General features: G+C 41.6%; 4 protein-coding genes across 8 annotated transcripts; 2 read left to right on the top strand and 2 right to left on the bottom strand.

The window, feature by feature from the left end:
* Nucleotides 1-1,630: 1,630 nt before the first annotated feature.
* LOC117429871 (caspase-1-like) lies at nt 1,631-9,356 on the bottom strand. Its single transcript, XM_058998787.1, has 9 exons — nt 9,093-9,356; nt 6,963-7,235; nt 6,245-6,283; nt 6,021-6,133; nt 4,376-4,552; nt 3,833-4,067; nt 2,845-2,976; nt 2,339-2,448; nt 1,631-1,860 (listed from the first exon to the last, which is right to left on the bottom strand). The coding sequence occupies exons 1-9, from the start codon at nt 9,097-9,099 to the stop codon at nt 1,768-1,770; spliced, it is 1,179 nt and encodes a 392-aa protein (XP_058854770.1). The 5' UTR covers nt 9,100-9,356; the 3' UTR covers nt 1,631-1,767.
* A 356-nt stretch (nt 9,357-9,712) lies between these two features.
* LOC131700560 (uncharacterized) lies at nt 9,713-13,910 on the bottom strand. Of its 4 annotated transcripts, none has more exons than XM_058998565.1 (7): nt 13,773-13,910; nt 12,727-12,963; nt 12,305-12,358; nt 11,466-11,533; nt 10,845-10,983; nt 10,239-10,412; nt 9,713-9,810 (listed from the first exon to the last, which is right to left on the bottom strand). In XM_058998565.1, exons 2-7 carry the CDS (start codon nt 12,935-12,937, stop codon nt 9,779-9,781), a joined length of 678 nt encoding a protein of 225 aa, XP_058854548.1. In that variant the 5' UTR covers nt 12,938-12,963; nt 13,773-13,910; the 3' UTR covers nt 9,713-9,778. The 4 variants fall into 4 exon arrangements, with proteins under 4 accessions (XP_058854548.1, XP_058854544.1, XP_058854546.1 ...); XM_058998561.1 differs by lacking the exon at nt 13,773-13,910 and adding an exon at nt 13,542-13,675; XM_058998563.1 differs by lacking the exon at nt 13,773-13,910 and adding an exon at nt 13,542-13,675 and having other exon boundaries at nt 9,713-9,807.
* Nucleotides 13,690-17,582, top strand: LOC117429175 (caspase-1-like). 2 transcript variants are annotated; one of them, XM_058998566.1, is made up of 3 exons: nt 13,690-13,818; nt 14,946-15,216; nt 16,091-17,582. In XM_058998566.1, exons 1-2 carry the CDS (start codon nt 13,812-13,814, stop codon nt 15,206-15,208), a joined length of 270 nt encoding a protein of 89 aa, XP_058854549.1. In that variant the 5' UTR covers nt 13,690-13,811; the 3' UTR covers nt 15,209-15,216; nt 16,091-17,582. The 2 variants fall into 2 exon arrangements, with proteins under 2 accessions (XP_058854549.1, XP_058854550.1); XM_058998567.1 differs by having other exon boundaries at nt 14,946-15,246.
* Nucleotides 17,583-18,274: 692 nt separating this feature from the next.
* Nucleotides 18,275-24,208, top strand: LOC117429539 (BTB/POZ domain-containing protein KCTD7). The gene is made up of 4 exons (XM_034049140.3): nt 18,275-18,853; nt 20,054-20,223; nt 20,852-21,030; nt 21,312-24,208. The coding sequence occupies exons 1-4, from the start codon at nt 18,698-18,700 to the stop codon at nt 21,686-21,688; spliced, it is 882 nt and encodes a 293-aa protein (XP_033905031.1). The 5' UTR covers nt 18,275-18,697; the 3' UTR covers nt 21,689-24,208.
* Nucleotides 24,209-24,321: the final 113 nt, after the last annotated feature.

Genomic DNA, 24,321 nt, shown 5'->3' with positions numbered 1-24,321 from the left:
GCGAGCGCAGAAAAGATGAAAAGATAAAGAGAGCAGTCGGTCACGTTGCTACAGACAGGACTGATCAAGCTGCTGAGGCCAGCGTTGATGAGAATGTGAGCGGTGACAGTGAAGAGATTTCAGATGATGAGAGGATGAATAAAGTCAAGATGAAAGAGACAATGAAGCCTTCTGTTGAAAACAGTCCAGACGATGAAGACAATCTGTATCGAGCAAGTGCTGAAGGTTCAAAAAGGAAGATAAGAGCTCATGAGGATCCTGATAACAATAGGGTGAATATCGCTGGTGGGGCCAATTTTAAAAATAGGTTGATAAGAGCCATTGAAAAGAAGCAAAAAGTACATCATAACAAAGCCAATGGTTGCAAGATGAAAAAACATCAAAAGAAGAAAACAGCTGACAACACCAAAGAGGAAGAAAAGACGAAGACAGCAGCTGCTGAGAGTGTCGCGTATGAGAGGATGAAGAGAGCCGGCGATGATTTGATTAACAAAGCTGCTGACAATGAAGATGAGGAAAGAATGAGAAGAGCCTGGCGATGATGGTACCCAGGTGACGGCGCTCAGTGTATTTCAAGATGACGTTCTGCTATAACTTAGCATTTTATATTTAAGCAAATCGCTGTTAATTAATAAAACTTTGAAAGTAGAATTGTTTGTTTATTTGTTATGATAAGAATGTAAAATTAGGCTAGTTCCCTGTCAGGAATAGGCCTTTTTCCCCCACAATTGGTTATGTCCAATAATCCAACATACAGAGAGATTGTACTGTATATTTTATGCATGATGTGTCGGGCGCAGGTCAAGCCCTGGACAACGGATTGCTGGTTTGCTGTAACATGACTCGTGCTTCTTAGTTCATGAAAATGAATTGAGGTTGTTGCAATGTACAAATGAGGGATACACCTTTGTACGGTTTCACTTTATGAAAAAAAACTTCAACCAAATTTATGGCAGGCTGTTGGGGCAAGCTTCACAGACCAATAGTCCTTTTTTGTATAAATTTGGTTTTACAATACAATATCCAGAGGAGCATTAAATACAGGTCTGGTGCTACAGAGATGCTGCAGATTTGAAGGTACGTTGTTGAATTGTTATCTGTGCATTACGGATGGAGTCTCAGCCTGCAAGTCTGGTGGAACGTAGCTCCAGAAAATCCAATGAGAATTCTGTTAGTGCTGTTGTGTGGCACGTTTTGTTTTGCTGGTATATTTTGGATCTCTAAAGGATTGAGGGTACTATTTTATGAATTGAGAGCATTGGGGCTCTGTTTATGAGTACATAGTTTTAAAATGTGTATTTGGTTTGCTCCAGAAAATGACTTCATATACTAATTAAATTAATATTTAATATTTTCAATGCTAGTTATGGGAATGCAGTGTCTATGCAAAGTTTGAGCACATTACAGCAAACATAAACTACAGCCTTAGTTATGTAAAGAAGCCTCATAAAGACCCCCATTCTGATGCTCTGAAGAACCTGTGTTCTTGAATGATCGAGTTTTAGCACAGTTTCGTGAATGGTTCTAAAGATTTATCTAAATATGTAAGGGCCCATTGATTGTACTGTTTAAGTGATTTTAAAATACATATAAAAGAAACTGAAATCTCTGTGAATGAAATTAGGTCATGACAGTTTAAAAATCCCCTTACGTTTTATTTTCAGATTTTTAAAAAATGGAAGGAAATACTGTTAAAAAAAAAATGTGTCAGAGCCACATGTATCCTTTTTAAGAGACAGAGCAGGTGGTAGAGCACGCTCTGCAGTGTCAGTTCCCTGGAAAGAGGTAGAATTTCTTCAGAAGGGTGGTTCTCTCTCGTGTGGGCATTTGCCTTTGAAAATCCAGGAAAGTACTTTGAACCTAAAAAAAAAATAATAATAATTATAATTGTGTGTACAGTATATCTTAAAATACAAAAATAAATAAACCAAAACATATCTGCATACATGATAAACATTTAATAATAGATAATAATTAAAGTTTTCTGACAATTACAGTAAGGGTCATTCTAGCTCAAGTAGACCAACATGAGTTACTTTTCTGTCAATTCAGTATGTTTTACTGCAAAGCCCCTGAACCATTGTTATATCCTACAAATGGAAGAAACAGAATTTGGTCCACTTGATCAATGCAAGAGTGACACAAGTGCAATGCACTCCATACCTCCAGACTCTGATTCTCTCCAAAACAGATGCATGATTAGGCAAATTGGTTTGAAACTATATGATCAGATATTCCACCCTATAACCACAACAAAACATGCACACAATAGCACTGTGATTTTTCTTTTTCACAACCAACAAAACCAATGTTCAGGTTTCATATGCACCAGACGGACCTTTCTGAAAATCTCCTCAATGTGGTCCCGACAGGCGTTCTTGCAGAAAGTCTCCACCAACCGCTGGATAAAGATTGTACCTTTAATCGGATCTCTCCAGGATTTAGTGTCTGAAAATAAAGCCATTGGCATGTTAAATGTTACACTGTAACACTGTGGAAGCATGCTATATGCCACTGGGGGAATGGGAACACACATTGTATATTTTGGCATACCAATGACAGTAATAAAATATCCCATTAGTATTTTTTTCAATAGTAACTTCTCTAACAGAATACTGCTATCCTCTGATTTCTTTAAATGTTTTTATCTAAAAAGACAAACAGACATGGGAATCTATGGTAAAGACAACAATGCATGAGCTACCTAATGCAGTCCCTTTTCTGATGCAGTGTAAATTGTTTGCATAGCGGCCATGGAAAATCACTGTTATAGCATGACCATACAGCAGTAAACCTGAGCTGCACTAAACATTCCAGGCTGCCTCTGTAGGTCCGGTCTCCCACCTGGAGTGCTGGAACAGAAACAAATGAAGTCTTTCTCCTTGTGCTCCTTCCTCAGGCAATCATCTTCCAATGGGTCTTGTATGGGCACAGGGGCCACTATGGAGTCACTAACCCAAGCATGGCCATCCCCTCCTGCAAATACAGAGCGAGAGAGGAGGGGTTAGCTTAACAAACAATTATTCCTGAATTAAAAACATCAAAATCTTTATGCAGGATAATAGTATTTAGGATGTAGTTCATGTTTGGAAGATATTAAATGTAGAATATTGGGTGATTTTCAACACAAGCGAACACCCACCCCACGAGAAGAGAGTGGCTGCTTTAAGATCGCTACACCTCACAACAACACACACCCTGTCGTGCCTTATAGCAGAAGTATACAGCTATGGACAAAAGTCTTGCATCACCTAGAATTTTAGGATTGAGACCAAAAAATAAATAATTTTACAGTATTTCATGTTAGATTTTGAAATGTCACTATAAAGCGGTATGTAATTCAATATGTTAACGTAACATTATTCAGCAGGTTTCATTCGAATTTATGAAGCAACGTGTTAATTCTATAGGTTGATGAAAAACCTTTGGCCATTGCTGTACAGTATACAAGTGGCCAAATATATAAATATCTCAGTGTAAAAAGTGAGAACACATCATCACACAGGAAGATTGGTTTTGGGCAGTTGCAGAGATCTTGATTGAGGCTTGTTAAACAAAGTGGTATGGAGCTGGTTTGGAGCTGGGTATTGGGGCTGGTTAAACAAAGCAGTATGGAGCTGGTTTGGAGCCCGGTATTGGGGCTGGTTAAACAAAGCGGTATGGAGCTGGTTTGGAGCCCGGTATTTGGGGCTGGTTAAACAAAGCGCTATGGAGCTGGTTTGGAGCCCGGTATTGGGGCTGGTTAAACAAAGCGCTATGGAGCTGGTTTGGAGCCAGGTATTGGGGCTGGTTAAACAAAGCGGTATGGAGCTGTTTTGGAGCCCGGTCTCACCTCCTCTACAGGCCTGGATGATGATCACTTTGGGTTTGCCCCTCAGCCCAGCACAGTTCTTGGTGTTGAAGATGTCGAAGATTTTGTCAGTCTTGAGAATGTCTGTCTTCTCGTCTTTCGTGAGTTTCCCACAGATCCCGTCCCGAACCCCATGGGACATGAGCACCACAAAGGTGCTGTCCGACTTGGTGTGCTCCTCTCGCTGAGAGAAGTGTCTGAGGGTCGACTCCATCTCCTACAAGCACACAGACAGGACCTAGTCACCAACGCTGTGATCTCACTGACACCTCAACTCACTGCTCTGCATAGGGACTGGGGCTTCTTACAGATGTGCTAACCAAGCCTTTAAATAACATCTGCTTTGAGTCTTGAAATATGAACCTTGCTGAGATACAACTTGAAATAAACTAGAGACTAACATGCACTGCTGGATGTTAGATTATCATGACCTTGGACACGTCAGTCATTATTTGAACAGTGCCTGCATCCAGATCCTCCACCAGTTACATTGACTGAGTGCACGCTAAAGGCGGACGGTGGTACCTGTGCAGACTGGTCGTTGTGTAGCTCCACACTGTAGCCCAGCTCTTCCAGCAGCTTCTTCATCTGCTCCTGGTCCTGCTGCGCCCCGTTCCTCTTCAGCTCTGCCTTCTCAAACTCAATGTTGTTGATAATCAGAGCCAGGCGCTGCCTGCTAGCCTTGTCCTGTATCTTGTAAATCTGATGAAACAACAACAAAATGGGTCAGAAGAGCCATCCTCCAGCTGTAGTTTATTAACTGTTAACAAACAAACTTTTGGGTTAGGTTTAAGGTTAATAAAAACCTGATTTAATTTGCTAAACATTACTGCAGTAACAATTTGAACCGATTTTAAGCATATGATCGACTGGGTATTGATTATCCATAGGGCTCTGGTGTTTGATTGATCATCCACAGGGCTCTGGTGTTTGATTGATCATCCACAGGGCTCTGGTGTTTGATTGATTATCCACAGGGCTCTGGTGTTTGATTGATCATCCATAGGGCTCTGGTGTTTGATTGATCACCCATAGGGCTCTGGTGTTTGATTGATCATCCATAGGGCTCTGGTGTTTGATTGATCATCCATAGGGCTCTGGTGTTTGCAGTTTTAGCTGGCCTATTATATATTATTAACTAACAGTTAACAGAAAATAAATAATGTACATTAACATGTTTATTAGCTGTTTATTAACAGTTAATAAACAAAAAAACAGCCCTTAAAATACAGCATGACCATATATAGATATATAGAGATATATATCATGTGACAAACTGACCCTCTTCTTGGTTTGGACTTGTCACAATATTCCACGGGGACAACACATTGGACAGCACACAATTATTATAGTTTAAACAGGACAGCGCCTGTATCTTTAATTCAGTTCAATGCTCGTAATCCTATGTCTGTTCCAAAAGTCCATTAACAGTAATCGGGAACTCACACAATTCCAGGTTTCAGAACCCAAACAGGTAAATCGTACACAAGCAACAGTTCATACACAGGTTTCCCTAACATGATTTAACATTTTCCACTGTCTTCTCCTGCTTGTCTTGGAGTGTGTAAGCTACCTCTTATCAAGGGCTGTTCATTATTACATGTCCATAACCCTGCAAAGGGTTATGGACATGTAGTCTGCTATGGCGACCATTTTGTGCCCGGTAGGCCTTTTTTCATGTCCGCCATTTTGTATCAGACATAGCCCAACCAAAATCTCAGCCCTGACACAGCGTCCGTTCAGGAGTTTACCCTGCGCTCTGTCACAATATATAGAACAGTTTTTAACAACAGACTTTGAACCATTCCTGGAATAACACAGGTGATACTCATAGAGTCCCAGTGAAAGTAATTAAGAAAGGATTCTGCCCGGTGTAAAGTCCAGTATGTCCATGATTATTTCAAGCAAAAATACTTCCATTTTCATCTAATTAGTGACTGATCAATAAAGCCATAGATTTCACAGCAGTGTCAGAGGGCATCCATGAAAGCAGGTCCCCGATCCTTTCAACTTTCCTCAAGCTACAGGTTATTTCAGCGATTAGTAACTAGGCACTCAACCTTTTATAGTTTTGTGGACATGGCCCAGTGTGGACAGTGCTGTACATACCGAATCAGCCTCTGTCTGCTGGGTGTGAGACAGGGCCCAGTGTGGACAGTTCTGTACATACCGAATCAGCCTCCGTCTTCTGGGTCTGAGTGACAAACTCTGCAGTGGAGGGTATCATCCAAGGCACTGGCCCAGCTGGGCGGCTCTCTTGCTGGGAAACGCTCGGCTGCTGAGCTGCAAGGTTAGAAACCCTCATTAGAGAACTGGAGGCTTTCCAGGAGGACTCCTTGTTTTCTTAACTGTAATGTGTTTTTATTTAGGTTTGGAAAGATGGGATACTCCTACCTTTGAAATCAGCGGCAGGTTGCGTGATATTTGAAGGTGCTGTTTAAAAAGAAAGAAGACAATACAACACATTAGTAAAAGTTACCATGGTCATTTTACACTAATACTGTGCTTGTACAGCGCTGTGTCCTAGTTCAACACAGTTTACCATACAGTAGTTTTATGTTTTTCACACCTTACTTTCACTTCCTCTAATTAGGCTAATAGTAAAGACTGAAACAGCTTTCATTTTAAAACATGATATCTGGTGCTATACTAGATCGAAGAAATGTGTTTGCAAGCCATGCTTTCAGATAATGTGGCACTTCCTTGGTAATTTCACCTGGAGAGTAAAATGATCCCCACCCCTTCACTGGCTTCTTTCCTTTCATTAACCAATCAGCAGCTTCCTCTGTGGACTGCCGTGCTTGTGCCAGTAGCATGAGGAGACAATGCTGAGGTGAAATGATCTAGGAAGTGCAAGTGTAACACATTTCTTGAGAGCAAGGCATGGCAACTGAGAACTTTCTTCAACACAGTGCAGTACCAGATGTTTTCAAATGAAAATACATGCTTGCTATAACACGTGTTTCTTTCAAAACTCCACATCTGAGACACATGTAGCTAACGTCCAGTCCAGATAAGATGGATGGAATTACTGTGCTGTGTTAGCTACACTCTCTGAAAGCTTTGTGATTATGGTCCTACTGTAGGAGTGAAGATGATTCTTGTTAGCCACCTGGTTGTGAGTCAAGCTGGAGTGTGTGGTAGAGGCTGGGGTCCCTCTCTTCGATTCTGGAGATGAACTTCTCGCTGGCTGCAGCCCCCTTCTTCCTCACCATGTCGATCAGGCAGCGGGCTTTGTCCTTGGTGCGGGTCTGCCCCTCCTTCACGTCCTCCACCTCGCCATCGTTCAGCACCATCACATGCTGCATGTCATCCAGCAGGTCTTGGATTATTGCAATGTTCACACCCTCAATGAACTTAGTCCGAACCTCAAACAGCCTCTTATCTGAAAACAGTATCACAAGAAATTCACCCATCAAACAAACAGATCCAAACCCTGGAGTTAATTAATAACTAGACTGGGGTACTTTTGAGAACAAAGTCTCCCCAGGGACAATGAGAGGGGTTCTCATCACAGACTGAAGGACTTGTAACTATGAGGGGGATAAGCATGCTGTACTTTCTAATAAAACCGATACTCTTAACAAACACATCCATAAAAGAGTTTGTTATCAACATACCTGCCAGAATGACCTCACAACGACTCACCCAACAGCATATGAGCTGCACAGGTGAGGGGAGTGCTTTCACAACTATCACAAAGAGCTGACTGCAGCTCTTTGGGTCAGCTGGTAACACTATTGTTTATAATATCTTTGTATCTCCCTGTATCTTTAATATGATAACTGCACATCACACTTAAAGTGTTTCCTTTTTATTGAACAGTGACAAATCTGAAACTTTATTTACAGAATCCTAATACAGCTATGTAAAGGGGAAGACGTAGTGTTTTGGTCTACAGTACATCATCAATAGTCTCAAAGGAGTAGATAGGTCTATGCTTAAATACTCACTGTACAATATATAAGAAATGTCAAGGTGATAGGCTAAATATTAATGGCAAAGCTATAGTGTTTATTAGATTTTTTTTTCTTTCTGCTTTGCAGTTAAGTAGTATACAAAATTGGAGGACTTCTAAACTTTCCCTTTGTTTTTTTAAGACCCTAACACGCTAGAATGTATACTCGCTAAACTAGCAAGCGAGTAAAAAAATACGGAAAATCATCTAGAGAGGATATGTCTTGCGAAAAACCTGAAAACATAGCGACACATGCAAATTAGGCTATGACATCACAAAACGTCACTTTGACTCACTAGAATTTGCAGCGAACGGAAAAGCATTTTTTCGCCCTTATATGTCGCTACTATTGTTGTAGCAATTTTACTGAGTGACTTATAAACTCGCTCGATAAATGCATGGAAAGCGCACTTATGAGGAACAGGAAGCTTGTGTTTTCTTTTGTTCTTACTGTACTGTACTTCCTGAACTATATATTTTTTAAAAAACAAAAAAAGTTTTTCGTATTGTATACTCGCACTGACATCAGGTATTCAAATGACAATTTTAATGAATGGAGAAGAACATTGTTTGTTTTATTTATTTTTCATTATACATCAATTGAAAATATATACTGTAAAGAAATGCCAGTTTAATGTGTGTACAGTCATGTTTTTGGTTTTTCCTTAAAAAGTATACCATACAAAGGAGATTAACAGTTTGGCCAGAAACGTTAAATGTCATTAGTTGGAAATTAACCAAAACTTAGTAACACTTTCCATGGGACGAATCTGTTTGTTTTTAATGTATTCAAGTTTTCATTTTTTGTGTCAGAGATGGAATAGAAACAAAGACACAAGTTTATTTGAAGTGGCACAGTTTTTCTGTGTACATTTGTACGCTTTGTCAGTCACATCATTACCTTGCTTACAATCTCACTGTCGCAGTTCTCGCTCTCAGACTGTATATTATAGTATATGCTAGTATATATTATAGTATTAATATGTCACATACATTTTTAAATGTTTGTAATTATTAAAGTATGGTAATATTTGTAAGCCTTGTTCAACCTAACATTACGTTATATAATATGTATTATGTTGCTTTAAAATGTGCTGACTTCTAACCCGCCAACTTCCAATGAACCCTCTTAAAAACTAGTTAAAGAGCCCTGCCCTAAACTCACGAGAAACACACCGCAACGCTTCCAGTCCGGTGCGCTACACTAGTATTTTTGAATTGCACATTTTTAAGCAAAGTTCATTCGACGATTTTCTCATACAGCTATGAATAAGTTTGGCTTACCTGCCATGTTTTATTCCCAAACAGAACAAACCTGAAACCAAAATGAAAACGAAAGTAAAATGTGCAGGAAAAGATGCAGCTTTTAAAGCGTAAAACCTAATAACATCATCAATAATTCCGGTTCAGAAATGTGTCAAAACTCTGTGACAGATGTAGGGTTATGACGAGGATGCTATCGACAGTATTCTCAGAGACCACCTCGTTCTTCTGGTGCAATGTCAGACAAAAGTAAACTTTTTTTTTTCCCCGGAAGACGGACTGATTTGCATTGCTGAAATATCATTGGACAACACCTCTGTTAGTTTCACTTTTATAGTTCATGCATTTGAATCTGTGCGGGTTGGGCTTACTTTCTGTTCCACAATATTTGTCTACGTGGATACCGAGGACGAGTGGGTGTTTTTTAATTGTATTGTATATGTTGTGTAACATGCTGTTCATCCTGTGCAGACTGTATTTGTTGTATTTCGTGGATAGGCACTTGTTTCATTGGAAGGAATGCAGCGAACCCCAAATCACTTTCAATTTGAAAGTTAATCCGTTGTTTGTGGGTTTCCTGGGTCTTTAATGTTGAAATTAACTTGTTCTTTTTTACTATCGAAAAATAAATCAAGACTCCGTTTAAAATTCTAAAACATTCTTTATTAAACTGCAGTTTCAAATTCTTCTTCCCTCAGTCATCTTTCTTATTCCTGGTTAGAATCGGCCTCTCTTGCTGCTGTACACACAAGAAAGACAATAGAAATATTTACAAAGAGGACGTGATATCATCATGTCATCATGAAAGCTGCACTGCTCCATGTTGTAGTTTTTCTAGACTACAGTATGATTACTGTGCGTTTGCAATGATTCCCCCCTGATTTACCATGCATATCTGTTCTTAACTATGCTTTAATACAGATCGCTCTGCTCTGTCTTCATCTCGGGAGAGCGATGCTACACAGTGTTTATGAGCTGGTCAAGGCTATCAGGTGCAAAAAAGCAATTACAATACAGGTGTGCAGAGCAGGTGCTGGGCATAGGAAGTTAAGTGTGGAACATATTTTGCTGAAGCAGTTATCTGATCCATTTAAAATGGGCTCGACTCTTGAAGTGATCTCAATTCAGCACAGCACTGGGAACTGTGGTGGTGTGTATTTGCTATACCTGCTTCCTTGATGATTTCAATGAATCTCCCAATGTTTTCTTTAAAGCTGTCATCATCTATAAATTTGTGGTATATCCGATTTCCCATAAGCATCTGAAACCAGGCTTGGGGTGTGAACTCTTCCATCTTCAAAAAAAACATTCTCTTATTGGAGTTTACTGCAAATTCAATCTCTGTTGAGCAACACATAAAAAAATAGTTTAGCTTCAGCATCTTAGAAACTGTAAAACAACTAGAAACCATGTAATCTCTACAGTACATAGGCCTGGGTTAAATGGAGAATGCATGGTTTATAAATGAGTCCATGTATGTACCTGCCCCCTCCTGAATGAATCAATGTGCAGTGGCACCTCACACAGGAACCCTTTCTCACCACGACTGTGTGGGACACCACTACTGAACTCATCTTGTAGGATGAGAGATATATGTGTGGTTCCTTAATTAGCCCAAGTAATCTCAAGCCAGAACTCATGAATAAGCAGCTCATCTAGATTCATCTCATGAACAGAAGTACTAAAAAGAAGCATATCTTCAGACAAACGCTTTGACATAAGCACACCCCCAGTAGGGGATAAAGGCAAAACAAGATTGGTTTTAAACTTTACCTCTTTTACACCACTTGCTTTTTTCATAAGCCTCTGAGAAACATACTATGACAGCCCACGCATTTGTTATTGCTTCGGATATTTCTTTTGTCAGATCTTCTCGTAATTTATCATCAATCCAGACTTGAATCCCTCTGGTCTGTAAACACAGTGTTAAACAATGAGAAAGCATTCAGACAACAAAGAACAGTCACTGAAAATACACTGCAGGGTCATTCATCGTTTTTGACTAACACTTTGTTACTAGTGCTCTGCACCTTCTCTTTCGTGCTGCACAAAGGTACTGCAAGTGTAGAAATGCAGGTGCTACTGGCTTCTCCTGATTTCATCAAACGTTTCACTACCTCGAATCTTTTCGTTCTACCTGGTTTCAGCCATCTTAAGATTTCTGCTCTCTGTCAAGACTTTAAAACATGTATTTCAATTTCACATCTGTACTGTGATCTATGGATTTGGAGAGATTACAGGGGCATGTGAACCGCACCTGGATTACAAACTCCCTTCAGTCTGTTAGTTTAATTGTTTCCATTGTTACAACAATGAATATCAATTATGAGGATGTTTAAAAACACTCTTTGCATTTCAAAGCACTCCTTGTAGGAGAGTAGGGAGGAAACTCACCTTCAGCTCCTCTGCAATCCTCTTCACCATATCTTTCTGTTTGTGGCAGTAGCTGATCATCAGAGGTCCTACAGAGTTAAAACTGACATTAAAATCACAAGTCTGATTCTTGCATAGTGAAGAACTAACCTTGATTTGATCTCATTGCAGTTTAAACCACTTGATCTAAATACCAGAACACGGGCAGTGCAATAGCTTATGCATATGGATTGTATCTCCAATTTGAAGTAAAAAAACACAAATCAAAGCACACAGCTATCGCCAAAAGTTTTGCATCATCTAGAATTATAGGATTGAGACATAATACAAAAAAAACTATATGAACATAATCTTTTATTTAACATCATGTAATACAAGAAACTACATCATGAGATCTACCGGAAGCCATCCTAGTAGTACAGTATTTCATGTTAGATTTTGGAATGTCACATTTTCGTCAGTTTTTTGTTAAGTATATGAAAAACTACGAAGAGGTATGTAATTCAATAAGTTAACGTAACATTATTCAGCAGGTTTCATTCGACTTTATGAAGTAAAATGAGTTATTTCTATAGGGTGATGCAAAACCTGTGGCCAGGGCTGTAAACTGGCAAGGAGAACTATCGGATTGCTAGTTAACCATTTCTAAAGTGTTATTAGGAGCAGATATTAGTATTACTGCCGTTCAGAGTGTAATATACTAAAATGCAGTACAACTGCAAAACGACTGTCTAAAATACTGCTGTATAAACACCGTTATAAGATAAAAATCATGAACTTGGTGTCCTAAAATATATTGTGTACAAGATATGTATAAAGTAGAGGACACACAACATCTAGCAGCACACACAGTACAGTACCTTTACCCTTTGGGGATCTGCTGGCACTGTCTGGTGCTGCTTGACTAGGGGCCGCTGTAAACAGAAAAAATTCAAACTTTAAAAATCATGAACACAAACAAAAGGAGCTATCAGTAACATGAACAAGAGATTCACAGACAGACTTCTACCCTCGGATTGTGATGCAAACAATAACTTGTGTGAAAGAATGTGCTTTACAATCAGACAAGCCACCTTGTTTATAATTTGCATTACTTTCTTGAATGAAACCATCTAAAAGCAAATAAATGCGTTGCGTGGATTTTACCTTGCTGGGTTGAGATTTTTGCTATGCTGGTTCAAATTCTTGGTTATTAAAAAAAAAATGAATGTGATATTTAACAAACGGGAAAGTCTTAAAAAGCAACAGTTTTGGGTGAGTAACTGTCAAAGACGATTCCTACCTGCTTTCTTTAGGCCTGCTTCAGAGGCAAGGTCTGAGTTCACTTCAAATAATATTTCAATGAACTGATTTGATTTCAGCTCTGAGCTTTCTATAAGTTCCAGCAACTTTCTGGTTTGATTATGTACAGGCTTTTCAGCCAGCACAGTTGCTCGTACTTCTCGTTGGTAGTGTGGATCATCGAGTATTTGTTTAAGAGTGACTTCATCCATAATGCGAATCAGCTTTTGTCTGGCAGCTGAAATTGAAAAAAAAGTTGAGTAAAAGATGAGTGACCCATGGACAGGTGGGTGTACCATTGTCTGAGATGGTATTCTGCAGTATATTACTCAGGGCCCCCGAGAGCCATCATGGACCCCCCCCCCCCCCCCCCCCCCCCCCCCCCCCCCCCCATGGTACTACATTCAAATTGCAGTATACTGTAGTCTAAACCAAGCTTCTAAATCAAGCAATGATACTTGCAATTCTAATAGTGTCTGAGGAAGATCATTTCAACCGGTACAGTATTTTGATAATGGGTTTGAAGGAAACTGTCAACGACGCCTATAAGTTTCAATATCTCAATTTTATTTACAGTATTCAAACTTTTTTTTTTTTTTAGGTACAGTTACAGTACAGTTTCAATGTTGCTAATGTATAAGGTCAGAGACGCTTTGCTTTGAGTAGAGTTTTCATAAGCATGCTAACAGCACTTTAATGGAATCGGGCTGTTCGTTTGGAAAAGGAATTCCGCAGCTGTGTTGAGGATGAGACTCCACGATGCGCGCGATTCTAGGGAAAAACTTTGAAGTTCAGAATAAAACCACATTTACTCACCTTTCAAGGCTTCCATTTCTTATTCTACTATACCGTAACAAGAAAGAAAATGAAATCAATCTGTATCTATTTCCCGGCTTTCTTTATTCGATTCTGTCTCTTCCTTTTGCACCTAAACTGATTTTTTCTTCCGGAAAGTAATGTTTTCTTACTTTCACTTTGGTGGGGGCGGTTCGTTTGGTAAAGAAGTGTACAGAAAGATTAATCACATTAACGGCTAATTTTACTCACCCAGTTGTCGTTTGCAGTTGCATTGGATACAACACGAAGATGGCAGGTAAAGTTTATTTGTTATAAACTAAGTATAAAATATTTTTTCACTAACTTCATACCTTAGAAGTGAAGTTTCACGAAGTCCTCTGCCTACATTTATTGTATATGTGGACAAAATGGCTGTCTGCTGTTTCACTGTCTTTTGTGTTATTTATTACAGTATATATATATATATATATATATATATATATATATATATATATATATATATATATATATATATATATATATATATATATATATCATGTTTTCCATGCCTACCTGTGTATTACTGGGCTTTACTGCACTTTGCTAAGTTTGTCGCTTTCAGTGATGCATCATAAACCATTTAAAGATGCCAGAACCATTTCTTAAGGGCTATTCTGCCACATGTTGATCATGTGCATGGTTATTACTGAAACTGATAGTTTCTTATGCTTTCAATTATATATATTTTTTTCCAGTGTGGTTTTGCACAAAAGTAAATGTTTGCTGAATATCAAATAGAATCTAAAGGTTAGACTCTTGAAGTTGTTTATTTAAATCAGGAAGTGCACAGACCATGTAAGACATTAATTGAGAAAGCCCCACATACAACAATAATGGAGCAACAGCGCCTCCTGTGGCTGAGGTATAGTAGTGATTTTATTCCTGCTTTCGTGGCAGTCTCCTCTAGACAAAGCTGCGGGTTTGACGTGTCGTGGTCCCTCCACCAGCCCGCTGCACAGTGTTTGCTTGAGAGAAGCCCAGGACTGAGTGGCAGGCAGGGGGTGTTCAGTCAGGATTGAGGCGCTCTCCAGGTTGTAGAGCTGTGAAGGGAAGCTCCTTGCTGATATCATTTCTGCGGAGGGGTTTCCTCCATTTGTGGTTGACAATGATATCAAATGCCTAGTTTAATTGACGTAAAGGGGTGAAAGCAACGCCCATGATCCACTTGAGCTGGAGTGACCCACCTCTCGTTCCCTTCACTTTGTAGTAGCTCCTCATGGAGTAGTCCACTCATGCTGGCCTCACACTAGGCAGTTCTGCATGGAGTAGTCCACTCATGCTGGCCTCACACTAGGTAGTTCTGCATGGAGTAGTCCACTCATGCTGGCCCCACACTGATGGCAGGGCTCATGTTCTCTCTTTGATTTGTCTGCTCCCTTTCAGACCAGACTCTGCGGGGGCTGCGCACCGGGCTGGTGGAGAGTTTAAACAGGGCGGTGGTGACTGACCTGCTGGATGACCTGCAGGAGAGGAAAATCTTTAACACAGGGGAGGTAGAGGAGGTGCAGGAGGGCCAGCGCACCACCAAGGAGAAGGCACGCAGCCTCCTGGACATGGTGCTGAGGAAGGGACCCAGGGCTTGTGAGGGCTTCATTGAGTGTCTGAGACAGAGGGACCAGGAGCTCTGCAGCAAACTGCAGCTGTGACACTGCAGGTAACCTTCCACACTGCAGCAGCACTGCAGGTAACCTTCCACACTGCAGCAGCACTGCAGCTGTGACACTGCAGGTAACCTTCAACACTGCAGCAACACTGCAGCTGTGACACTGCAGGTAACCTTCCACACTGCAGCAGCACTGCAGCTGTGACACTGCAGGTAACCTTCCACACTGCAGCAGCACTGCAGCTGTGACACTGCAGGTAACCTTCCACACTGCAGCAACACTGCTTTCAGTTATGTTTATAGATACAGTACTGTGCACATTTATTACAACACACCAATGATTCTGTAGTTTTGATTTGTTGTGCATATGAAATAAAACCACTGGAACTGAAAATCTTGGAAAATTGTCAAAATAGACAAATTAGTGATTGTCTCAATTAATTGATGACTTTAATAGGCCACACATGCAATTCATTTAAAATAGTAAGAGAAAAGGAACACAGAGCCACACATGGTAAAATGCAGGAGAATTTTTAGAAGTTGTTTAAGATGCCTAATTAAAGAACAAAGTGGTCTAACATTTTCACACAATTTTCTAACAATTGTCACCCCCAGAGGTTTTCATGCAGGTAGGTATATAAAGGATAGAAATGACACATTTTGAGGTGTTCCAATGCATTTGCACACTGCTGTATGTTTTTAATGTAGTCTCTTCAGATTTACTGGGTCCACTTTGTTACGAGACGTTATTCCACACACTGTCTGTGTAATGTAGAACAATTCTGATTGGCTTGGCTATAGGAGGTAATACCTCAGGGTCCAGTGTACAGCAAAGCACAGTAAATTCCATTGTAAAGGATGAAGATAAAATGAAATTTGTCAGTGTCTTTCTTGTTTTAACACATTGTTTAATTTTGCCCCACAGGTGTAAGAATGGAGGCGTTGTCCAAGGATGGAAATAAGACTCCCATTGCATAGCAATTTGATCCATTCCTGGTTTTCCTATGAATTTAATAAGACACACCTGAGCTTCTTACCTATACTGTACACTGGGGCTAATCAGGCACATTAAAACCTGGAATGGGTGAAACTGTTATGAACAGGACTGAAGGAAACCAAACACCACAAACTGCATCCTCGCCTTTCAGTCAAAGGAAGAGCCCCCAGCGGCATTCCTCCCTGGAAACTGAGCTCTCAGGAACCTCATAGCCACACTGTGCTTCATCTGGTCCTCTGAGGAACCTCATAGCCATACTGTGATTCATTTGGTCCTCTGAGGAACCTCATAGCAACACTGTGATTCATCTGGTCCTCTGAGGAACCTCATAGCCACACTGTGATTCATCTGGTCCTCTGAGGAACCTCATAGCCACACTGTGATTCATCTGGTCCTCTGAGGAACCTCATAGCCACACTGTGATTCATCTGGTCCTCTGAGGAACCTCATAGCCACACTGTGATTCATCTGGTCCTCTGAGGAACCTCATAGCAACACTGTGATTCATCTGGTCCTCTGAGGAACCTCATAGCCACACTGTGATTCATCTGGTCCTCTGAGGAACCTCATAGCCACACTGTGATTCATCTGGTCCTCTGAGGAACCTCATAGCCACAGTGTGATTCATCTGGTCCTCTGAGGAACCTCATAGCCACACTGTGATTCATCTGGTCCTCTGAGGAACCTCATAGCCACACTGTGATTCATCTGGTCCTCTGAGGAACCTCATAGCCACACTGTGATTCATCTGGTCCTCTGAGGAACCTCATAGCCACACTGTGATTCATCTGGTCCTCTGAGGAACCTCATAGCCACACTGTGATTCATCTGGTCCTCTGAGGAACCTCATAGCCACACTGATTCATCTGGTCCTCTGAGGAACCTCATAGCCACACTGTGATTCATCTGGTCCTCTCAGGAACCTCATAGCCACACTGTGATTCATCTGGTCCTCTGAGGAACCTCATAGCCACACTGTGATTCATCTGGTCCTCTGAGGAACCTCATAGCCACACTGTGATTCATCTGGTCCTCTCAGGAACCTCATAGCCACACTGTGATTCATCTGGTCCTCTGAGGAACCTCATAGCCACACTGTGATTCATCTGGTCCTCTGAGGAACCTCATAGCCACACTGTGATTCATCTGGTCCTCTGAGGAACCTCATAGCCACACTGTGATTCATCTGGTCCTCTGAGGAACCTCATAGCCACAGTGTGATTCATCTGGTCCTCTGAGGAACCTCATAGCCACACTGTGATTCATCTGGTCCTCTGAGGAACCTCATAGCCACACTGTGATTCATCTGGTCCTCTCAGGAACCTCATAGCCACACTGTGATTCATTTTGTCAAAAGTATGTTCCATTGTAATGTGCAGCTTTTCATTCACACCTAATTTTTAATAAAGTCTTAAATGTATTCTATGGTTGTTGAATCACCATGTACTATATCCATTTTGAATGTATGTTTATGGTATATTGAAGTGGGCTACACAAAGGCAATAATATACAAATAGAAGATGATGGGTCTCTTGCTGTAGTAGTGGTTGATGAGGTGCTTGTCATACACCCCGATGCACTGGTGGCCAGGTCACTGACGATGCAGTGCAGCAGGTCATACACGTCTGCCACGGCCTCCCAGGGTCCGAAGGACACGTCCACCTCGCAGTGGTGCTCGAACAGCTTGGCCTCGCTCTCGCTGCGATCTGCTGGGGGCTGTTGAGAGCCCTTCACAGCCTAGGCACTGAGACACCCTTAGACGATGGATAGCCTACAAATGGGTCAATGAAGAAACTGCTTAAATATGGAAACACTTCTTCAGTCCATCTATATATATCTATATATTGCCTGATGTGACCAAAACTGACATGCAACAGGGAGATGCAGCTTGTATATAACCCAGAACAGAAGTCAGGGGTTTCATTTGCATAGAATCAATCCCCTGTCTGAGTAACAGCTGGTTTAAACATTAGTGTTTGCTAAATGTTGCAGGTGTTTCTAATTAAATTGTCTTACTATAGGACTAAAAGCATGACCTTAAAAAAACAAGATTGCATCTATATGTGGACACCACAAATATCTTCACTGCAAATACAGGTTGAGTTTTTTTATGCACTTTGTAAATGAATAGTCAACCAGATGCACAGACCTGCAGACAGTGGGCAGTATACATACAACACGCACATGCATCACAGGACAGCAGGATCAGAGATAATTATATTTGAAAACAGCATCATAATACTGTATTAAGAAGTGACCGTTTGAAAAGATGCCAAGTCCCACCCATATGTTAGTGTCAGTATTTTGTGTATCCCGCAGGAGCTAACGGGGAACCCATTTGCCAAATCAATCGGATTCTGTATTCTTAATCAGCCATCGCTATTTATAATTATATTGCGTGCAGGGCGGAGGAGGCGAGCCTCGCGATGCAGCTCGGTCGCTTTTTTACACTCGGCGCTGTCCTGTCCCTTCTACAGAAGAATATTATTTGGAAAGGATAGGAGGCTTCAAAACGCGCAGCGACTGCTCTGAGTTATGGTGGTATTTTCGGGCAACAAAGAGACTGCAACCCCAAACGATGCAATGTCGAGCTCGGATTCAGCAGAAGATGATTTCAGAAAACCAGCTCTTCCCATCTCTAATCTCAATCTGGGGAAGGCGATTCATACTTTAAACGCCCTGCAGCAAGAGGTAAAGATGGCAGTGCACCGTCTGTTATACTGTACCGCTGTGAATGCTCGTTTGCGCTGTATTTTGGATTGTAATGTGTATTTTTTTCTCTTGTTCGTTGGCTCCCCTGGGCGTTTGCAATACGCTGTCAGTATCTCTGCGCTTTGTTGTTATATTTCAGTTTTCCCACGTCTCCTGCTTTAGCTTTACCGATTTGTCTCCATGGGCAACCAGCAGGTTATCCAGGCTCGCTCTGTCTTCCTCCCTTTCCTTTAATCTGATTGGCTGTTATTGCAATGAGGCGTACAGTCCCCTGTCCTAATTGGCTGTCATTATACACGGCAGAGAAACAGCTGGCTTTGTGTGGGATTGACCTCCTTAAACTAGTCCAGGCTCGACCCCGCTAGCAGGGCGCTGTGCCGGGCGGCAGCGTGGCGCTACCTGGGCAGCCGGCGACGTTGTTTAGTGGGCACGAATAGTGGCGGAAAGATATTATTATGAGTTAAAAAATATAGGGGTATCGACAAACATTTAACAAAGAGAAGGATTTATTGAGCTGACTAAAAAATAATTAATCACAAGCCTGTCAAAAATGATTTATCTGACCTAATTTATTAAAATTACGTGCAAAAATAAAATAAAATAAAATAAAACATTGGTTAATTTAAAATGATATAATAGGCAACCTGAATTCACAACCCACCCATGTCTGGTGTACATACAATTATGTTGATAAGGACAAGTTTCTGACAGGCTTGTATGTGTGGAAGGCCATCCGGGTCAAAAACGTGTTATTTATGCATTATGCAGTTATGCATACCTAATACATGTATTGATTTGGACCACTCACAATACATAAAATACTACATGTTTTAAATAAATGTGAATTAACTATGCATGTTCTACTTAGTGGCTGGTCATTTACAGTAGTACCTAGCTAGGGGCTGGTCATTTTCATGTTCCATGTCTATCCATCTTTCACTAGACTTTACCCAATGCCAAGTCCATACCGCCATGAATTGGGCGGGAATGGCAGCTGTAAGGTGACTTTTAATTGGATAATTTATTACACATACTATTTTAAATTCATTGGTTCTCATTTCATTTTCAGCGATCTGATTGGCCAAATTAGTACGTGTAATAATTAAAATTACAACACGTACCAAAGTCAGATTAGAACGTGTTTTTTTGACCAGGGTGGTCTTCCGTATGTTTCCTCAGTTCCCTGAAGTGATCCCCCTGAACGTGGGAGGGACGTTCTTCACCACGCGGCTGTCCACGCTGCGCCGGTACGAGGACACCATGCTGGCTGCCATGTTCAGCGGGCGGCACCGCATCCCGTGTGACGCAGAGGGGAGGTTCTTCATTGACCGCGATGGTGCCTACTTCGGGTGAGCGCCCGTGTTTCAAACTGGAGATGCACCACCGCGTTGCCTGTGCGCTTCTGTCATATCATCGCACGCAAGGAACAGAAAGCAGCTTTTTTGGCGGTCGTACTGTATCATACTAACAGCTCATTTACCACTGACTCACTTTTCATTGGACTGTTCATTTCCCTTTCTAATTCTGTACACTTCTCCGCATGCTCTTCATATACGTCATGATCATCCTCTTACTCTGATTTTGAATTTACAGCTGTGGCGGGGGATGTATGGTTCTGTTACTGACCAACATTGATTTGGATAATCTAATAAGCAACATGTCTTAATATTTAATGATATCTTTATGTGCCTGCAGCATCTCAAAATCAGATAATGTACAATAAACGGAATGTATAGTTCACATCTATACTTTGTGTTAGTGTGACACAGCGCAGTGTTGAGGTGCTGGTATTTTGGGGGGTGTGTTGGTGTGACACAGTGCAGTGTTGAGGTGCTGGTATTTTGGGGGTTGTGTTAGTGTGACACACTGCAGTGTTGAGGTGCTGGTATTTTGGGGGTTGTGTTAGTGTGACACACTGCAGTGTTGAGGTGCTGGTACGCTGTGGGTTGTGAACTCACTGGTTTGCATGTCGGACAGGGACATCCTGAATTTCCTGCGTGCCGGGGAGCTGCCTGCGCGGGAGCGGGTCCGAGCGGTGCATCGGGAGGCGCAGTATTACTCCATCGGGCCGCTGCTGGCGAGCCTGGAGGAGGTCCAGCCCCTCACCGGGGAGAAGGTGCGGCAGGCCTTCCTCGACCTCATGCCCTATTACAAAGGTAGGGACCGGTCTGGACTGAAGAAGTGTTTCCATATTTAAGCAGTTTCTTCATTGACCCATTTGTAGGGTCTAAGGGTAGGGTCTAATCATCGTGTAAGGGTGTCTCAGTGCCTAGGCTGTGAAGGGCTCTCAACAGCCCCCAGCAGTAGTCCACATCACTACATATATAATGATTGATAACCCTAAGATAACTAATTCATGTTTCTTGAGTTATCTTTGCTCCAGCGGTTTGTTCTTGTGCTTTTCTCATTCTCTCCCTTGCCCCCCCCCCTCCCTCAGAGAACTTGGAGCGCATCCTGGAGATCGCCAAGCTGCGCGCCATTCAGAGGAAGGCCCGCTTCGCCAAGCTGAAGATCTGCGTGTACAAGGAGGAGATGCCGGTGACGCCCTACGAGCGTCCACTCTTCAACTCCCTGCGCTTCGAGCGCAGCGAGAGCGAGGCCAAGCTGTTCGAGCACCACTGCGAGGTGGACGTGTCCTTCGGACCCTGGGAGGCTGTGGCAGACGTGTACGACCTGCTGCACTGCATCGTCAGCGACCTGGCCACCCGGGGCATCAATGCTGACCACCAGTGCATCGGGGTGTGTGACAAGCACCTCATCAACCACTACTACTGCAAGAGACCCATCTACGAGTTCAAGATCACCTGGTGGTGACCGTCCTCCCAGGCTCCGCCCACGCTCACGCCTCGGCGGGTTTCATTGGTTGAGATGGCCTCTGCAAGGCAGGGCAAGATGAGGTGTAGTGGAATATTCGCGAGTCGGTCGTTCTGATTGGCGAAGGAGAGATTCCATGATTGTTTTAGAACGATTTGTCATTTGCTGAGGATACTGTGATGCGCTTGTGTAGTGGATTTGTTGTCTGGTGTCAGAAAACTGCCTCTGCCAAATTGTATCTCCCGTCAGTGTTTGTCTGCTGCTAATTTGTGTCTCCTTGCAAATTAGTGTTAAGTAATATCAGCTAGGCTTTGCCTCAGTTCTTCAATCGCTTCCTAGTAATTCTTAACAAAATCAGATCACTGAAATGGGGCAAGGGCATACAAATGATTATGGTTTGCTTAAAACAATATTTTTGGCAGTGTAAATTTAGCATTACACCCAGTATAGATGGCAATTACATATGAGAGCCATAAGTGAAGCTGCCACATACAGCTACAACTATAAAGAAATTCAAGTAGACAAACATTTCAGCATGAGCCAAAATGAGTCGTCTATTTCAGCTGGTACAGGAAGAAAATGACCACTGCGCCACCCATGTGTCTTTTTGGCTGATAAGTCTAGCATTCCCACAAATCACATGACCAAAAAGTCTATAGCTGTTCCCATGCAGAACAGCTTAACAATGTTGATTTATAAGCCACTGTACAAGCAAAGCAATGATATCCCGGCACAATATTGTGGCACAATCGTCTTAAATTTAAAAACGTGGACTCACTGGCCAGGAGAAGGATTCTGGAACCAGCTTTGAGACGCTCTGTTTGCAGGTCTGCGCACCGCAATGGACCTCCCAGACACTAGGGGGCAGCTTCTGTGTTTACATTATTTATTTATTTACTTATTTATTCATTCATTCGTTTTTTTGGATGAACTCTTATGCTCAGAGAGTCGACGATAAAACCGAAATGGAGACAAACTGGAGAGAAGAGAACCTGTGTGAAATGGACGAGGGGATGAAACATTAATGAAACAAGAATGAATTGCAGATGCAAACTTGTTTTGCATTTGATAGTTTGCCCAGACTTCTTTTTTTAAGTCAGGAAACAGTTTTGTTTACATCAAAACTATAATAATGTGAAAATGCTTGTGAGAATGTTGTTGATAAAGTAAGAAGTATTTTTAGGGTTTTGTCTAAAGGCAAATACTGCAGAGGATGGAATTCCTCGGAAATCCTGGAATTCGCAGTCTTCCACAGATTCACCATGTTCTGCAGCTACATCGTCATCATCATTATCATAAACAGACTGCTAAAGTGATCTGAAATATATAACTGAGTGGCTCGGTTCTAGTTTGGTTACATGAACAGATGTTTTGTCTCCTTCAAAAAATCGGAGTTTATTAAAGACTGGAGTTAAGGCTTTGAAAATGTGTCCCAATAAGAAGTCTCATGTGATGTGATGTGATGTTTTTGTTTGACAGTTTCTAAGGATTTTGCTGACAAAGATTCTTGCTATATTAAATCTGCAGCTATCTACTGAAAAGGGCAGCAGTTGTTTGCATTTTTTCCAGCAGATGTGGACTGCCTCTGGGCACAGATATGAAATATCAGAGCTAAGGAATGTATTCTTCATCTTGTTTAGATTAGTTCGGATGCACTCCACTGCCCTCAATATGCCCCCCAGCATCATTCAAACCCTACAGCACTGTGCCCCTTTGATGTAGAAATGACCACATAAAACAAATACAGTAATCCGTCATATATCCACCCTGACCGTTTACCCACCATGATCAACCTCTTCAGCAACGTCCGCCCTTACTCTGGTCCCACCGCAGATGGATACGCGACAGACAACTGCACCACAAACATGAAACATTTTACCAGGTTTAGTATCATTTTGTATTTTCTCCCTTCAACAAATAAATTAGACACTGGAGTAAAAGGTTTGGAAATAGGACCTGTGTGTGTGTGTCTGATCAAGTTAGGGGGACCCACAAATCAAACCAGTGCTCCCAGTCATTAACAAGTGGTGTAGAAGGAGGTGGGTTAGCATACTGGTAGTGAAAATACTGTATGCTGTTGCTAGAAGCAGGGTGCCTGGGTGAAGATGGTGCATTAGGTCAACAATTGGTGGATATCGTAGTTTACCTGTGCTTTTTATATCTGGACTGAACCAAATTTTTTCAAGTGTGTCTGTTCAAGTCTATGCACCAGCTTTACATCATCTAAGAGCAGACAGAACTAATATTCCAATAATACTTCTCTAGTAAAGGTAGGCACAGGTTGTTCATTTCAAGCACGCATCTGGCAACTTGCTGTGGAATGAATTGCATTATTTGAATATGCACCCTACCCTATGAGGACCACCGTTGTGTAGTCTGGGGGTCTCTCAATGCCTGGGGAACAGACGGCGGGAGTTTTGTGCCAAATACGTGACAAACTGTTCCTTTGTTAAAGCACGCCACTGCAAAATGTCTCCCCCCACTGGTAGATTGACGAACTACTGTACTTCATAAAATACTTGCTGCAGTGTATTGCACAAAAAAAATAATAAATAAATCTGACATGACTCACAATGCTTATTATATAATTTACTACCCTTCATTCCCCAAACGTGACAATACAATACCATCAT

The sequence above is a fragment of the Acipenser ruthenus genome, chromosome 24, assembly GCF_902713425.1.
Source record: "Acipenser ruthenus chromosome 24, fAciRut3.2 maternal haplotype, whole genome shotgun sequence".
Classification (NCBI taxonomy): Eukaryota; Metazoa; Chordata; class Actinopteri; order Acipenseriformes; family Acipenseridae; genus Acipenser; species Acipenser ruthenus.
The sequence above is the reverse complement of the archived record's forward strand: the minus strand, read 5'-3'. Positions and strand labels throughout refer to the sequence as shown.